This window comes from Fulmarus glacialis, unplaced genomic scaffold (assembly GCF_000690835.1).
Source record: "Fulmarus glacialis isolate BGI_N327 unplaced genomic scaffold, ASM69083v1 scaffold44776, whole genome shotgun sequence".
Classification (NCBI taxonomy): domain Eukaryota; kingdom Metazoa; phylum Chordata; class Aves; order Procellariiformes; family Procellariidae; genus Fulmarus; species Fulmarus glacialis.
In genome coordinates, this window is record NW_009219617.1 from 1 (window position 1) to 18,837 (window position 18,837).

At 38.1% G+C, this 18,837-nt stretch overlaps 1 protein-coding gene across 1 annotated transcript in view; it reads left to right on the forward strand.

Moving 5' to 3' along the window:
* Nucleotides 1-5,969: 5,969 nt before the first annotated feature.
* Nucleotides 5,970-18,837, forward strand: part of LOC104078701 (myocardial zonula adherens protein-like) — a gene marked incomplete at its 5' end in the record, with an annotated part of 41,616 nt that continues 28,748 nt past the window's right edge. The window contains 3 exons of the mRNA XM_009580438.1: nt 5,970-6,059; nt 15,969-16,124; nt 18,724-18,816. Of these exons, the coding sequence (XP_009578733.1) occupies nt 5,970-6,059; nt 15,969-16,124; nt 18,724-18,816 (339 nt within the window). The remainder of the gene's footprint in view (nt 6,060-15,968; nt 16,125-18,723; nt 18,817-18,837) is intronic.

The window sequence follows — 18,837 nt, forward strand, 5'->3', positions numbered from 1 at the left end:
GAGAACATCTTTTTGCGCGTTCGTAGTAGGTGCCGGGAAATGAAGAGCTTTTGGGGTGTCCTGCAAGGCTTTTGTTAGTGCTAGTCCCTGGCTGCTGCTCTGGAAACCTGCGAGGAAGGTGTGCTTGTGTTGGAGACTTCCCCCGCGCCATCCCCTCCTCCCCCCCATCCCCCTGTAATGCGCCTTGATATTTACAACTGAGGACTTGCCTATCCAGGCGCTATCCATCATGAGGAAGCTCACCGTAATGATTTAGATGGCAATAGTAATTTATTTTTATAATCAGTTCCTCAAATACAGAAATATAATTTACTGATTTTTTTTTTTTTTTGTAATTTTCGTAAATGAGATAAATTATAATGATGTGTTAACCTGTTGAGAAATGCTTCTAAAAAGTTGTTAAAACTCTGGCAGATATGACAGGAATGTCTCTACAGCCACCGTGCTTTAAATAGCCCTTTTTTGCTGCTGTAGCCACACTGCTATCATTGTGAATGCACATTCCACATGTGAAGAAATAAATCAAAATAAGTGATTAGCTTGTTCTTACAAAGACAGGCAATCGTGTGATCATGACGCTTCTTGAATTACTTAGTGATTGTTTTGACACTCCAAAAATATGAGTTCATAATTGAAACAATGAAGAATGTCATGTTGCCGTGTTTTACATGATAATATGAGGGTCAGGCTCTTCCACAGAAAAAATTCCTGGTCTTCGTAAAAATGAAATTGCTCATGTATGTGGAAAAATTAAGATGACTTGGAAATCATAGTTATGTTCCCTACATGTCTTCCGTGTTCCCACTGAGTTTTCCTGTTTTAGTATTTCTTAAAGAAGTTAAAACTAAGAGAATTAGTGTTTAAGTGATAATTTTCTTATTTTCATCCCCATGATATATTTGCTGGGGATGATGTAAAATGAACTGCATTTGATACATTCTCTTAAGGAAACTGGTAAAAACCTAATTTGCAAATAAAACCTACTGGGAAGCTGCTGTTCCTTTTTTCAGTGAAATGTGACTCTCTTACCATGAGTTGTCAAAAGAGGAGAGGAAGACAGTTAGAATAACTGCTGAATAAATGAAAGATGCGTGTCACGTTCCTGTGTGCCTGTGGTCGCGGGAAAAGTGCCCTTTAATTGTGTGGGGAATCTCATAGCAGAGATTTTATAAATGGAGCAGGCTAATCAACAGATAAATGACCAAAGAAAGTACTTTCTTCTTTGCTTTTTAGGTCTGACAGAAACTAAACACCCACTCCTTTTCTGCTTTCACCTTCAAAAGTTTAAAACTAACATTGGGCCTTAGGCAAAGGGAGTGATTTTTGGCCATTGAGCTGGTAGGTTAGCAGGTAGTTACTCAACAAACATGTTATCCCCAAATCATTTTATTATCAGACATTAGAAAGATCAACAATACTAAATTCTGGTGATGTTAACTCTAAAGTTGATTTGAAGCTAGATCAATATTGAATCACATCTTCCCTGTGGGGGTACTGTAAAAATCTTGGAATGGGACTGGTCGTTAGTAGAACAGCTTGTATTTTTCTATTGCTGTACTAGTAAATTTGGTTATTCTATAAAATCATTCATTATTTTAATGCTAGCTCTGTAATTATTTCAGTACACAGTTAACTATGATCAATGCCTTTCTGGGTGCTTTGTTTTTTAGAAGGGGGGAAGAAGAGGCTGAAGAACATTACTCAAACTGAATCTGTCAGCTGTATTTGTTTTAAGTTGCACCCTAGTGATTTGAGTAGGATGGTAAACATGAATGTGGATTGTGGATCTGGGCCATGAATTCTTAACATTTTTAACTAACCTAGATTGGCTTTTTTCTTAACTGCCATATTGCAGTAGCTCTCATTTATGTTGTCTTACTAGCCTCTTAGAAATTTGGTAAAAGAGCATGTCTTCACCTGTTAATTTCCATTGCACTCAGCAAACTTTTGCTGTCCGGTATTGTGCTGGGCTGAACCTGTCAGTCTTTGTTTTCCTGTCTGCGTATTTGTTTCACAGATGATGTCAGATGAGCTTTGGAAATACTGCTCGTGGGTTGTTGGTGTCAAAAAGCCAGGAGTGAACAAAAAATTGTTGGCACCATTAAGATTACTTGTATTGTTGGCTTGCCAAAGCTACAGATGCTGCAAATCAAACTAAAATCTGATAGTCTAGAAAACCTGATACCTGGTTCTTCTTCTACCCAGTATTTCTTTTTAAAAGTTATGCTTACAAAGTTACAATGTTGATGACATAAAGGTAGGGTGGAAGACATGTCTGTCCCTGTTTTTCCACACTTGTTCTTCAGTCAGCAGTTGAAGGAAATAGAATTTTTTCCTTTTAGCCTTTAGCCTTTTCCCTGCTAGGGGAGTTCTCTTTCATTCTCCTCCCTGCTTTCTCCCTGCATAACCCAATTTGTTTCTGGAAATTACTCCTTCATCCTCAGTTGCACATTATTCTGCCACTGTTTGGCACTGAGTCGAGGCTCTTCCTGTTATGATTTCATTTCCATTTTAAGGCAACACTGCAGTAGTGTTTTGCTGTTGGAGGAGGGCTTGCTGCGATTTCCATGTGAGCCTGCTCATTCATTTGGTCAAGTAAACTTGCCGACAAATGGTACAGTGTGTTGTTTCTTCGGGAAGTACTGCATAGCAAGAACAGTGTAGGTACAGTATTCATAATTGCTTCTGGAGGTTAGAGGAAAAAGTGGTGCCTGTTGTTTTTCCCTTCCAATCTCTATAGTGTTCTTGAATTTTAATAGATTTGTCTGTAGTTCTGTTCTTAGGTAGAGCGCATCATCTGCGGCCCAGGAGGAGCAGGAGTGAATGCCTACTTTATACGTTTGCTGCTGTTTCCCCAGGGATGCTGAGGAAGTCCTATTGTTATAAACACTAGCAAGAGTACAGCCTGTATAAGTTTGTCCCAGCGAGAAATTCGGTGGTACTTTGCCACTGCCGTACAAGCCCCACTGGGCATTACTTCAAGGCTGGAATCCTTAGATGATTGCCAGTGCCACCCTCTGTTTGGCATTTGCATGCAACAGGCTGCAAAGTAAAGCATTATAACTTCATTTTGTATCAGAAATACTGCCAAAAATATGATACTGATTTGAGGTGTTTTAAAAGTCAGGAGCTAGCGTGGAAATGAGGAAGTGGGGGGAAAAAAAAAGTGATTTGGGGGGTGATAGAGAAGGCAATGTGAAAAGAAAAGGGCAAGAAAAACAGTTTAAATGATAACAAGCCTTTGATTTTACAGTGTTTTTAGTCTCAACAAATTATTGTTATTAATTTACATTTCCAAACTAGTTGTTATGATTTGACTGCCATGTGTACTGGGTTTTCTGTGATTTCCTTCATAGTAACCCTTTAACACTGTAATGTGTTAAAGTTAATCGCTGTAATGTGATAGGTAGTCATGATTCACTAACTGGTATATAGGTACAGGGATAATTACTTATTTACAATCACTGCACTGTGAATCTGTAAGTATGTTGGCTATAATTAATCCCATACTGACTAACAGGCAAGCTATTTGCCAGCTTCAGAGGATCATGCACAACTCCATTCCTCCTAACTTTGAGTTGCCAGTCATTATCTGTTTCTATTTATTTGAGGTATTTTTCATGTTGTCTCCTAACAATCCTTTCATTCCTTTTAGTCGAGTTTTCCTTCATTTGAAATCACTGTAAGAAAAAGTTGGCCTCGTCTGTGACTTCCTGCACAGCACAGTACAAATTCCATTCTATTTCCTATTTATGGGTCTGGTCTTTCTTTGCCTACATGGAGGAATAAACTTCTTCTTGTAAACAGGCATGTTTTAAGAGGAAAGAGCCTTGCTAAGCTGATGGGAAGAAAGAGCAGGGGGAAATGGAAATTAAATAGGTGAGAAAAGGTGGTATTAATTCCTTAAGAATCAACGAGGTCCAAAGTTGAGGAGTTTATTATTAATATATCTTGATAACTAACTTGTAAGCAGGAAGCTTCTGCAGTATATGGGGAGAGTCTGGTGTTCTCAGAAGAACAAACATAGCGGTCAATCAGTGTCAAAAGCCAATGTGCAAGGATTCATCATTTTAAAATACATTTCATTGTTTCAGAATTCTTTAGCAAATTTGAAAGGATAACCCACTTTTATACTAAGTTTTGGGCATTTTATGTCACTTTCTCTGTGGCTTCTTGTCCTAGATTTGCTAGCTTCCAGCTGAATGATGAATTAATGGTGAGTCCACTGCACAAAAAGTAGCCTCTACAGATGTGTCTAAAGAGTAGGTTATATTTCACCTTGATCTTATTATGGACTTTTTTTTTTCCTTCTTTATAATACAGACACAGCTCACATATTTTATAAGACCTTTATCTGTATCTCAGGACACTGTTCCTTATTGGTAGAACGCCTTGCAGACCTAAAAGACCAAACTGAGAGAGGAAGATGGAAGGCAATACAAAGTAGCATTTTTTAAATACAGTTGACAGCATACCAGTAGTCTAAACACTGTTCAGTTGTTGTCACAACAGATTTAAAGAAAGGCTGGAAGAAAAATAGTGAAGTTGCTGCAGATATTTGAAGATAGTTCTTCCAATTGCTTTTGCTTGGGAAGAAGAAAAAGTTAAAACTTGTTTGAAAAGTTGAAAAAGGTGCATTGTTTGGAAACAGGGAAAACTGGAATCCTTGTCGTGATGCTGAATAGTGGTGCTCTGAGGAGGTTGTGTTGTAAAGTGCCTTGAAAGTGAGGTCAAGTTAGCATAATTGATATGAGAGACAGTTGGAAGAAATGATTTATAAAATGGTAAAATTTGGGGTCTATGAAAAGGACTTTGCTGCTGTGCTCTGTGAGCAGAACATGATTGCCATTTTCAAGGCAAAAGGAAGTGCTGTAATGACTAAGACATGAGCTGTGAGCTTGGACAAGTGCAATGGAAAGGTGTATTTCAGAAAGAACGTATGCAGTCAGCATGACTGGAGGTAAGTAGTTGGAAGAAACTAGAGAGATCTAGATCAGATGAGATGCTGGGCTAGAGAAGAACAGTGGTGATGGCCCGCAGTAATCATGAAAGAGATTTTAGACATTTTGAGGAAGATCTTTAAGAGCCCTGTTTGTTGTCAACAGACAGCTGGGATTTCACAGCAAGGTATTGTGCAGCTTCAAATTTGGACAGACAAATTTCTCATTTCATCATGTGCTATGCTCTGTTTAGAACTTACAGTTGTTTTCCACAAAAATGTCTCATGAATAGGACTAAGATTGAAAGTTGTAACCAAGTTTCTTGTATGAAATATGTTGCTTTAAAAATACCATTACACCAAAGATCTCTCAGCCAAAAGCAAGGCAAACTGCAATTGGGAATAGAAAGGTATCAACCCTATTGGCCTGTTTCCTCAGCAAGAGAATGGCTTTTCTGAAATCAGACAGGAAACAAATACTACTTAAATTTTCTCTGAAGCATTTTGAAGCTTAGTTTTTACAGACAACTTTTATGTATCAGATTTCAATAATATTCCTATTCACATTCAGTGGAATTGCAGTACTGAGGTATTCTTGGATCAAATACTTGTATATATACTGAACAGAAAAGAGGCATTCACTCCAGAATACACTTTGTGTTTCTAAATAATCCCTTCTGAAGATTAAAAGTATGCCAAATCTGCAAACAAAACTGAGAAACTAGAAGATTATGTTCATTGTTCTGTTATCTCAGCTCTCAATGTCATTTTATGAGTACATAAGAACATGTTGTTTGAAATGGATTTTTGCTATTTCAGGTATGTAATTATGGGGGTGCCCTTGAATTATTTCTTGCCAGCTAAAAAACCCTCCAACCTTTAAAAAATAATCTTTTGCCAGCTATGTGGCAGAAGGTAGAAAATAATAAATTAAAACTTGAAGGTTAGTACAGTTCATTCTGTAAAGCAAGTTACTAAAATATTTTTTGTAACACTTAAATCTAAAAGCAAACCTTTGTTTTTCTTTCAGATGAATGTCTGTAGGTTACGCTTAACAGTACCACCTGATGAAGGCTCACAGCCTGAACAGGGAGCAAAGGAACCTGAAAGAAAAAAAAATGTAAGTTTTAAGAATCAAAGTTAAATTCTATATAAACAAGGAGTAAATATTGCTATCCGCAGAAGCTATCCACAAAACTGCATGTAAAATAGGACAGGAGTAGAGGAACAGCACAGAGGTCGTAGGTGATTTGTGACTGAGGTACCTTTAAGACTTGTTATTTAATATTTATATATTAAAGAGTAGGAAACTGCTATCAAGAGCAGGGTCTTGCATTAAACAGGATCTTGATCCTCACCTGAAGGGGATTTTTGTAGGCTTAACAGTGTACAAGATTTGAGCCTTAATGTGTATGGGAGCTGGCTTGCCTGGGACTTAGATGTTTTGCTGTGTGGCTAATTTTGGTAATGGGTGATGTACTAGTAAGAAATACAAAATAAAGAATTCAAGATTGTTCTGAAGTGAAAGTGATTTGAAGGTCATATGCTTAGAAGGGTTCAGAAATGCAATTTTTTTGTAGAAGCAAGTAGCGTGCACACTAAAAAAATCTTACAGCTGCTTTGGTGCAGAACTTGTTCTTTAAGAGCTGTTTCAGAGCAATAGATGATGATTAATTTGTCTTAAGGATGGAGACTAAAAAGGCAAGCTGGACAGGCTCCACAACTTCACCGTATTTACACTTTGATAAACCAAAATCAAACAAGAAGTTGGCTAAGTTTACCAGACGCAATGTCTGAATACCAATATGACAATAGGAAGCAAAACGACAATAGGATTTATTTGAAATAATTTCTTAGTGGTACTCAGAAGCAAAAGTAACTGTAAAATGACTCGGAAGGACAAACATTTTAAAGCAATAAAAATAAATGCAAAGTAAAATGGTCAAGATAAAGATTCCTTATCAGATATTTCTCGTGCTGGAATCTTGTATACACTCAGCTTTTCATACACTGCTTTGGCAGAGTAATAGGTCCTTAAGGATCTATAAATGTTACTTACAGAATGGATTGAAGAAGCCTTAACGCAAACTAAATTTGGGCCACCATTAAATAGTAATAATTCATTTTGTACAGAGGTGTTCAGTTTTAGCACTTAGAGTGCCATACCACTTACTCTGTCAGTCTCTGTCAGTTTGTATCTGATTGCAGAAACCCTCAGACTGGCCTAAGCATATGGGCCCATTGCCCTAAGAGTAATGCAAGTTTGTTTTTGAGGAGGATAGATATTGACTCATGGCTTACTCACTTTACTGTGCTGAGTAGTGTAGTAATAAGAAGGAAGTGTGAATGCTTAGGGCTTGGACAATTTGTGGTGACTTTCTTATGTGACCAATTTTTTTCTCTGTGGGACCTTGTATTTAATGAGAGCTCTATTGCCCCCATAATACAAGTAAAGGCAAGGGAGTTTTGTATCAGAGAATGTTAAGGAGAGGATATGAAAGGTAATAAATACATTATTGGGCTCATCTTACATTCCAGTATATTGCACAGTGATTTTTAAGAGATGAGTCCTTTTTAGTTGAGACCAAAAAAATGGTATGTAATTTAATTATGTTCTGAGTAGTTTTCTAAAGTTCAGTACTTCTACACAATTTAAAGACTCTTAGAAAGCATATATAGAGCCTTCAGAGCTAGATGGGATCTAGTTAGTCAATTTCGTAGCAATTAAAAAACACAGAGTAATTGTGCCATCTACTTGTGTTTTATGGTCTTTGTGTAATTAAAAAAATAGCCCTACAGATTGTATAGTCGTAGTGTATAGAAGCAGCTACAAAAAAATCACTGATCATGAGCTGTTTCTTCCTCATGTCTCTAAAACAAGACAGTAATGTATTACCTGTAGATTTTTATTGTCTATGTAATGTATTGCTTTATGTATTTGAATTAGTTGCACAGTAACTTAGAGTGCACACAGGACTCTTGACTAGTCATGCTGTGATACTTTTCTCTTACTGCAAAATTTAATTTAAAAAAAAAAAAAGCATCTCCTAAAAGCAGTGATCAGGTATCTCTGCTGATCCACCTATATTCAATGTTAATGAAATTGCTTAAAGCACTTTGAGAATAACAGATTTTACAAATGTTAGATAATCCTCACACAGTCCTATGAGAACTGTGCCCCTTTCTTGGAAATAGGGATAATAGACAGAAATTAGGGAACTGCTCAGTTTTCTGCCTTGCACTTTACAATTTAAAGTAAAAAAATACAGCTTCATCAAGAATCAGGTTTAACAGCAGGTCTCTTGTTGGAATCTAGAGTTCTGTGCTGTCTTTAAATGCTGAGTATTAAGAAAATGGGAACATGGAAAATGTTTTTGGTGTTTAAAATATTTTTGTGTGACTTTCGGAAATGAACTGCAGGAGTAATCTTTGGGATTGTATAGTTTTTACTGGAGCATGCAGGCAGATCAGGCAGCCTCAGCCTGGCTGCCAGACGCTCTCCTGTTGGGCAGGACAAGTCCTGCAGAGAGACAGACTCTGCCCTGCCTCTGCCTGCTGCTGGTGAAGGAGGAAAGCAGAGACCTTGCTGTGTCAAAGGGAATGCCAGAAAACTATAAATACACCATGGCATGACATTTGGTTGTAATCTCCTCTTTCAAATCTTTCATTAGAAGGAGGTGATTTTGAGCTGCCCTCATGTGACATAGTGATGGCTTACTGACTATTTGTTACTTTTCTGTATCTTTCTGGGGCTCAGTACCGTTAAGAGGTGTTTCAGTTGCAAAATCAGCTAGCGAACTGCACAGAAGCTCTTCCTAGCGCTGATCCTCCCAATAACTTGTTTTGGAGCTTGATGTCAGATCAGAACTGAATCTTTAGTGGTTATGTTAGTAGCTGTTAGCTTAGCCTTTTTCATTGTAGTCCAAGTTTAGCAGAAAATGTATGCTGTATTTCATTAAATCTGTATCAGTGCATTAAGTTTCTAGATTGACTTTTTTATTGCTATACATCCATGAAATAAAAGTGAACCAGTACAAGAGATTAAATCAAAGTGATGGAGCTGGGCAGTTTTGTTGCAACAAAATTGCTGCAGGCATTACTGTACTAGGATGGCCTCTCCCTGTCTTTTGTGAAAGGCTGGCAGATGGTACACAGTTAGAATTTGATCTCAAAAACTGAAGGGGGAGTGAGATTGTGCTCCAGTGTGTCAGGTTAGTTTTTTATATTCATATTTAGGCTATGATACCTTAAAAGAAGCATATGATAACTGAAGTCACAAGTAGAGGCTGATTGGTTTGTTTGTTTGCTTTTTACAGGCTAAAATCTTACTGCTAAATATCTCTGAATTGTTAGCACTTTAGGTAGAGAGAATCTGAAACTATCCTGATTTTGTTCCATTACTTCTGTTAATGATAGACAATGGATGACAGTAGTGTGAGGCTGTTTACTTCACCATGAAGTACAAAGGAATATTGTGGTCGTCAGATTGTATGGAAAATCTGCATGTCCTGAAGCCTGCCTTGTCTTGCATAATAAAGGGCTACCAGACAATTGTATTGTCCCTGTTTGGAATTGGGCTTATTTTTATCCATTAGTCCCTTTCTTCACTGTCATGGCTAAATTTGGAAGTGTCATTGGAAGCTGCAGCTAAGCATTTGAGGGCGTAATATGGAGATATGTATGCACAGATTTTTCTTTTTCATTTGGACACATGGACAAGAGAATGAAAATGAGATAACACTCTAGAAATTTGTGTCACTTTCCTGTCTTTGTGGCTTTCAACAGAGTTTGAGCAGTGCTTAGTCTTAAACTCTAATTGGTACTTTGGCTGTGTATATCCTCAAACTCTTTAATTTTCTTATGTTTTTAAAGCATCACAACCAAGAGGTGAAATGCTTTTTGCTTTGTAAGCAGGAATACAGAAGCATAGCAAACATTTTTTTTTTTCCCGAGCAAAAAAGTAGGCTGTAAAGAAGCCAGAAAGGGAATTTGCTTCTATATGTGATGGACAGAATCAAGCAGAAACTTGTGTCAGGCCTGGATCAAAGAATATGAGTGCAATGAACATAGGGCTGTTGTGCGCATTGAATCTAGGACAGTGCCTATTTTCTCTGCTGATCTGCTGCTGCCAGCCCACTCCCATCAGCATAGCAGAAGTTGTGTCATAACAAATGTGGTTCACCTGCTACAGGTGGCTGATGGTACTGTTTCTCAGCCTCTCCAGCACTGATTGCTTGAGTTTTTGATGTGTACTGATTAAGCGACACCTTCATTAAAAACAGCACTACATGAAAACCACAGAAAGAATTCCACTGACTTCTGTGGTTACTGCTGTATTTGTTGTATCTTATTTTCTTAGTGTATAAACATTGGTGTTTTGTGTACGGCTTTCATTGATTAGATATGACTTTGGATAATGCCTGTCACTTCTGTTTTTTGAGATAGGCACCTAAATTCTACGTTTCAAGGAGCTTAAGAGTTGGAATGTGTTAAACAATGCTTCTTATTTAGCGTCATGAATTTAAGAACACTCATGTTCTATGTCTTGGCTTATTTTCCCTATTTTAATGCTATTTATATATGAAACATCCCTAAATGTAACATGAGTTTCATGGGCTGTAGGGGATTATGAAAAAAACATAAAAACATAGCTACCTTTTGTCACAGCACAGTAATTTTCCTTGGTGAGTTCAGTATTATAAATTTGTCATTTTACTGAACAGAAAATATGTAACCTAAGTAACAATGTGAATGTTCATGTTCCTTTTATAACTAGTGAACAAGCAAAAAATAACCGGATATTTCAGAAACCTCTGGAATGTGGCAGTTGAGGAAAATATAGAGCCTTGCTTAACTGATGTAGTTCTGATTAAAAGAAGAGGTTTTTAGATGGTGTAGGTAAACAGAAAATCATGATTTAGCAAAATTTTAAGGCCATATGAGTACTAAACCCAGAATTGTGCTAATCATTACATTAGATGTCCTTTTTCCTCAAAATAAGATGCCTCTTCTGTGCTTCTGCTTCCAATTTTGGGGCAGGGAGAAAGTACAAAGTATGGGGGTATCTGACCTTCATTTCAAAAACTGATGGAGATAGATTAGGAGGCAAATCATCCCTCAGTGTTATTTACATAATGCCAATAAAACCAACAGCAATACAAAAAGCAGCTAACAACTCATATTTAGGGTTTGTTTTTATAGTGTCTTTGCTTCACCTGTTCCATGCTACTTGTGCTACTTCCTTGAACAGAGACATAAACAGGATGCATGGCAATTATCAAAACTTTTGCAACCTTGGGGTGTAGGCTTCTGTTTTAAATATTTATTAATTGAGTAAACACAGTCTGCGTTTCTTTAGTACATGCTGTGTGATCACACCAAGTGCAACATGACTGTTGCTGCAACATGGACAAAGCATGTTCCTGGAAGCTGCCATAGTATTCATGTGCATCAATATGATGTGTTCTTGCTGTTACTTTGGACTGTCATATAACTGACTATAGGTACAAAGAAATATGCACAAATTGCTTAAACTAAGTCTGCCTTTCAGATCAGCAGCTCACATTAGAAGGGATTTTGAGCACAATTTGGGGCAACAACTGCACTTGTTCCAGTGCAGCAAGCGCATAGGCAGGTGGGGCATGAGAACTTCCCTGTACTCTGGAGCTGGCTGATATTTTGACCTTAAACAGCAATGGTTAACTAATTTAATGAAACCGTCCATCTTCAAGCACTTTCCTGGTTAGCTTTACAGTATTTAATTGCTCCTAAATACTTGCATGTACTTACTTATTCTGTTATCATCACCGAGATGCCTCACTGCAGATCAGAGTGGAGACAGGCGAGGACCTTCTCAGAAAAATATCTGAGTTCTGAGAGTGGATATGTATGGGACATAGAGGAAAACAATGAAAAGTATTTCACTTAAAAAAACATTCTGTAGTCCTTGGGATGTGGAAAATCCATGATTTGTGGAAGAGGAAACATGGGAGAGAGAGGATGTGACAGGGGAAGAACAGAAGACAAGGCAGAAAAGGAAAAAACACTGAAGGGAGAAAAATAAACAAAGGTGGGTGGAAGTAGCTTAAGAGAGGAGACAAACTGGCAGAAAGTATACTCAATGCATACTTAGTGATGCACTTCTGTGGAGCAGTTTGAGGACTGAGCCATTCAGCCAGGCCTCCTTTAGAGGCAAAGGTATATTAAAAAAATAGTCAACAAGCAAAGCAACTCATCTACCTCTCAACCCTGCATTTCTGATTGTAACCCTTCCTCTAAGAGGAAAGTGCATCAGGTTAGCCCTTTTTTGCCAGGGCATATGCTGAACCCTGAAACAAGTGGTCATTGAGTGGAAATTAAGAGTTACCAACCAGAGAAAAGGGGGAGTAGAAGGTAAGCATAGCTGGAATAGAACAGCAAGGAGAAAAAACTAAAGAAATATGAGAGCAGTTATTTGTATAGCTGTTGGTTCACACAGCAAGAACTGTAGTGAAATTTTAACAGGTGCTTGCTTGGGGATTGTGATATGAAGGAGGAATAAGGAGGGGGTAAAAGCAATATCCTGTATTTTAAGTAGCACGTAGTAGAACTGGAACACTCAATGATGGAGATGATGGAGAGTCTTTTAATCTTCTGAAAGAGAAGTTACAAAGGCATCTTGGGAGCCATGGGCAAATATAGACAACAGGCAAGTTTAGCATTGTTGCAAGAGACATGTAACCAGTCTGGCTTTGTGCATACTAAATCCTGCATGTACTGCACATTATGATGTAAATTTAAGTCTGTTTGTCTGTGAAATATGTAAGTGCCATGGGTGATTCTCTAGCTGCAAACCCATTGGTCTGAATTTTTATGTCTTTTTTTGGGGGGGCGGGAAATCCTTCAAAGCATTACTTAGGAATGTATTTATAATATTTTAAAAATAAGGAACTTGGTCATAATTTTCATACAGAACTCTGCAAACAGCACTTTAAACAATTCTGCTTATGTTTCAGAGGCACAAAGGATCTTGGTAGTTGCTGGTATTCAGCTGTTCACCTCATAAAAAATGAATGATTATGAGTAAAGGGTATGAATTTATGAATTCAGCGTCTGGCGCCTTAGTAACCTCTAAACAATCAAAGTTCATTTGGTTATCAGGAAGATGGAAACTTGTATGTAGTCCCTTTATCCAGATGCAGGGGAGGGGCTGCGATGAAACTATCAAAGAGACTGTACAACCCTGGAAACAAACAAACACAAAAAAGTTTTGAGTCATGTCCCCATCTAGTTTCTGTATTTTCTCTACTCTTAAAAAATCAGGTGTGGGGTTTTTTTTTGTACGAGTCCAAACAGCAAAACAAAAAACCCAATAATACACAACTATGAAACTTCTGATTATCAGGATACGAAGCTTTGCATATAATGTTTTCAAAGTGCAAAATGATATCATGTATAGGTAGGGCTAGTTGCCCAATGTTTTTTTCCATTAAGTGGTTTTAAGACTTTCTTTTTCAATGATTGCTTATAGCTTTGTTGTTTTTTGCCTGAAACGTTCTTTATCAGGTGTCTTTTCAACTCTGTGATTGTTCCCCTCCCAGCCCTGCATACACACACCCAGAGCTTCAGCAAAATGGTTAAGCTATTAATGATACGGTGAAGGAAAATGTGTAGGATTTACAATGTTGAGAAAATCTGTCAGTGCCATGCGGGAGGGACACAATATAAAACAAGTCTATCTTTACCCATTCTTCCTAATGCAAGTAGATTTTCCTGTTAATTTTTCCCTTACCCAAAGAAGTATTTGTTCTTACATTGCCACCATAGTTGTGTTAGTTTGCCTGCTAAAACCTGAAAGTGCTACTGCTTTAGACTGCAGATGCTATCATCAGTGTCTGTCATGGTAAGGACTGGAGACTCTCTAGGATACAGCTGCAGATGGATATAAGATGCCAAGCTTCATCTCTTCCAGCCTTTGTTTGGTGTCAAAAAGAGTACTTAGACACAGCTTAGACTCTTAATTTAGTAAAGAATCTCAAAGTTTGTTGGTTTTCATACAGTGTCATTACTCAACAACAAAAAAACCTCAAACATATTCTAAGGTCAATGTAGTAAATATTCTCAAATTTACCTGGTATATCTAGCTTGAGAAAGAAAGTTCAGTAAAATTACCTATAACTGATTTGTCCCTAGCACTGGCCATTCAAAGACAACATGCAAAGCTAAGCAGTAACAGCTGTGTTTCCAAGATTGTGTCTTTCTAACTTTCTATTCAGAAATAATCACTAATTTTAGGTTCCTAGTTTGCAAATATTCAAAGTTAGATAAGAATATTTTTCCTTCTTTTTAAAAAGCCATAATGTGGATATCTTAATCTAAGCTAGTTGTTTAAATTCTCTGTAATCAAGAAGAGAAATTAGTACTTCTGGAGACCGACTCATTTCAGCTGATTGCTACAGAAGGATGTTTCTCTGGGTTCATTAGAAGGGAGGCTAGGTGAGTAGTCAGGTCAGGTGGTTACATGTGACCTTGCAGATATTTATTTACATGCTGAGGGAAATGATTCCTACTTTTTACATGAATATTTTTCTTACTAAGTGTATTGAGGAGATGAATAAGAGGAGTCTGTTGCAGAGTGCCTTAAAGTAAGACATACAATTATTCCAAGTACGTTTTACAAATTTCTGCAGATCATTAAAATAACAAATGTAGGAACTTTAAAACAGCCTTTCTATTTACCTATCAAGACCTGATTTCAAACTTTTGTCCTCTTACAATAGTTTATAACACTGGAATACCCACATGAATGCTGTTTCATAGCTTTACTTTGGCTCTTACAATGTCAGTTCTACAACTTCTATATGAGAAATGCAGCCTGGAAATGAATGTTTGATTGCTTTGGAGGTCCTTAGTTAGCTTTAAATGCAAACTGAAGTTCTACTTTGTTTATCTCCAAGATAAACAGATATTTTCTGAGCTCTGTGTAAGGAACCTTGCCTAAAATGTTTTAATTTCAGTTTATTCTGAGAACTTTCTAAAATTTTTGATTAAACTTGTGAATTTTTATATTTCCCGCAGCAGGGAGTTTGGGGAATGAGGGACAATTCTGTGGTTGCAAGAATTTAAGGGGAACTGAGAGAGCTGACAATGCTCTGGAAAAATGCAGAAAAGTAGAATATGCTGGTGAACAAAAATAAGCCCGGATAACTTTTCAACTCACATGCCTCTATCTCTCCTTGCACAAATCCAATCTGTTGTCTCTAGCTGTACCTATATCACTTCCATTAAAGCCAGTGGAAATTAGACGTATCTATAGAATCATAGAATAATTTAGGTTGGAAAAGACCTTCAAGATCGAGTCCAGCCGTTAACCTAACACTGCCAAGTCTGCCACTAAACCATGTCCCTAAGCGCCACAACTACGTCTTTTAAATATTTCCAGGGATGGTGACTCTACCACTTCCCTGGGCAGCCTGTTCCAAGGCCTGACCACTCTTTCAGTAAAGAAATTTTTCCTAATATCCAATCTAAACCTCCCCTGGTGCAGCTTGAGGCCATTTCCTCTCGTCCTATTGCTAGTTACTTGGCAGAAGAGACCAACACCCTCGCTACAACCTCCTTTCACATAGTTGTAGAGAGCGATAAGGTCTCCCTTGAGCCTCCTTTTCTCCAGACTAAATAACCCCAGTTCCCTCAGCTGCTCCTCATAAGACTTGTGCTCTAGACCCTTTCCCAGCTTCTTGCTCTTCTTTGGATGCTCTCCAGCACCTCAATGTCTTTCTTGTAGTGAGGGGCCCAAAACTGAACACAGTATTCAAGGTGCGGCCTTGAATCATCCCTATCAATTATAAACTGGTCATTGATCTTCCCAAACACATGAAGGTTGACAGTTTGGTCCCAAAACATTTGGCAACTAGTGTTCTTAGGTACTGATGTGTTTTCACTATAGTTGGCTGTCTCTCTTGGTCCTATGTTACTGTATTTTTGTTTATTATTTTTTTATTCTAGTACTAATTTAAAAATAACTTTTTATTTTTTTACTTTTAAGGAGCTCTACCATGTACCAAATGGCATGTCTCCAGGGAAACTCTCTCATGGGATGGTGTATGGCGTCGTGCACCGAACTGACAACAACCATAAAAGAGAAATGGTGGTTTATGGCTGGTCAGCTGATCAGCTGAAAGAGGAGATGAATTACATTAAAGAAGTGAGTTATGCTTTCAGCTTCAAAATTTGTCAAATATCCTTTCCATATAGTCACGTAGAGCTGTGAGTGTATATGGGATAACTGATGTCTAGCCCAACACCCGAATTTGAATTGGGAAATTACTTTGATGCTAAAGGCTTGCCTTATTAGTATTCAAGTTGGAAAAAAAAGCATGCTATATACCTGGGAACTGTGCGGTCCAGACTCAAGGCCTCTGTGCCAAGTGATACTTGCTAATGCTTGCTGACTGGGCTACAGCTGGGCAAACAAACTGCCAAACAGATCTTGGGGTTCCTGTCCTGAAGCCTTCGTAAATTCAAATGTGATACAGAAGCAGCTATGTAAGCAGACACTTGAAAGGATAAACTCCCTCCTCTCTTCCTCTGCTTCCTCTGTCCCCAAACCCCAAACTCTGTTTTGAAAAGGATCCTAAATTAGGTGACATAGTATAATCACTTGGGTATATTTTGGGGCAGGCTTGAAATAGTCAGCCTAATAAGAATGACTTTGTACTACTTTCTCTATGCATGCTCATTTATCGTAATTGGCAGAAGCTCTCCTGAAAGAAAAAAAATTTTTTCTGATGCTGCTGGTTTCTGTGCTTGAAACTCAGCATCTCTTTGCCTGTCAGTCCTTGGCTCTCAGGCTTTGGCAATAACCCCCTGATTAGCTCAGGGCAAATAATTTGACCTTCTCTTTCCAGCCACCTTCACCACCTAGGAAGCTATTGGTCAATGGTTATTATGTTATACTGATTCAGGTGCAAATTGAGATGATATAAAAGGGAGGAACACTGAGTTGAGCCAGCAGTGTAAGAGACTGTAATTATGTGTGCTCTTAACATCTGCTTGGTCTCTAGCTATCAGCACTTGTTTCTTTCCTTTATTACTCACAGTTTGTTACCTCCCAGCATTCACCACTCTCAAGTTCCTGCACTCGCGGTTAGGGTATGTCGCTACTGCAGCGCAGGCAAGGCACGCGAGCTGCCTCGGCTGCTGGTTTCCTGCCTGGGTAGTTTATCTACCCTGCTGGGGTGGTGTCCGGGGGTGGGTGAATTGGCATGAGGCAGGTGCAGCTCCCTGGGCAGCACTGTTTCTGGTACCTGGTGCACATTGCTTGGACCGGGACCATCTCCCTGCCCTTTTCTGTTCACAGCCAGCTTGTGGCATGGAGGGACATGTCAGACCAGGTCAACAGCATGTCTTGCATGTGTGTTCAGGGTACTGATCCTTTCAGGAAAAAGTGGGAAAGACATGGGAAGAGACGTACTGGCCCTTGCTTCCGTCTTCTGGAAGCTGTGTTCAGCTATGCCAATTTGTGAACTTTGGTCTGCCAGATAAGTTTTGTCTTTAAAAGTAGAGTCTAAAACAGGAATCCTCAGCTTCTGCCACGTATGTGCTGACTTAAATAGACCAAAAATGATGGGCCATGTCAGAACTGTTGACAGTTTCCTCTGTATCTGAGTCACATTTGCACCTTGCAAGAGGGTGTGTGTGCATATGTGCGGGTAGGGACAGGATGAGGGGTGCTTTCCTGAGGTGAAGAGCAGGAGTCAGCTTCCTTCCATGTTTCTCGTTCTAAAGGGAGCACATAGTTTGGGGTAGGCTTGTGCCTACTCCTTGCATAGATTTGGTGGCCAATGTCCCTCTTTCTGGGACGGAGTGGGTACCCTGCAGAGCTGCTAGAAACATCCCTTCTTGTATAAGGCCCTACTGGTGTTTCCCCCTTGCTCCTTCCCCAAGCCTATGCAGAGATGAAGTAAACTCACTGTCCTAGATTATCTGCAATCAGTCTGCATTTGATAGAAGTGAGGGGAAAAAAAAGAGTTTGAATTATGTAGCTGGAAGGTAGACTGTAGGCAAACATTTAACTAATGTTTACAATGTGTGCTCTTGAGAAGATTGGTTCTGTGCATGATTGCAATGGCATGTAAACCCAAGCTGGCTTCCAGCATGCTTTTTTTTTTCTTTTTTTTTTTTTTTGCCTTTTCTTTTCTTAGAAAGTCAAGGTATAATTTACATCCGTAGTTCTTAAATAAAATCAAATTGAGTACTCTATTTTTCAGATTTGAAATTACATTGGTAAATTTATGCTAATATATTGTTTAGCTAAATACGAGCCTAAAAGTCCAAAATTAAAGGATTTATCTTCAAAGGATACTCAGGGAAAACTAATTAACCACTTCAAAAAGTATGAAGGTGTATTAAATCCATGTGTAGGTGCTTTATTTTCAGAAAGAAAACATTATATGCTCAAATTAATTTTAACTCCTTTAGTAATCAGGTTAGAATTAGTTATGGATAATTTAATTGAAATTCATTATTTAAATTATTAATTTATAAGTATCTAAGTGTGTACAGAGAAGTTTAGAATTTAGAACTCAGAGACGTTTATTTGTACCCCTAGGTAGACAAGTCTTGAGGCTTAAGTTTTTGTTTTGTTCTTAAGAGTAAACTGCTGTTGATGAAAAGGTAGATTAATAATGGAAATTACTGAAAGTAACAATGAAGGACATAGGAAAAAAAAAAAACAATCATGTCCTAGTATAAACAGTAACATCAATGAGGTTGATAAAGGCATTTGATTTTTCTGACACTAGGTGAGAGCAACTCTGGAAAAAGTAAGAAAGAAAATGTATGGTGAATATGATGAAATGAAACGAAAAATACAGCAGCTTACGAATGAACTGAAAGTAAGTATACATTCTATTGTA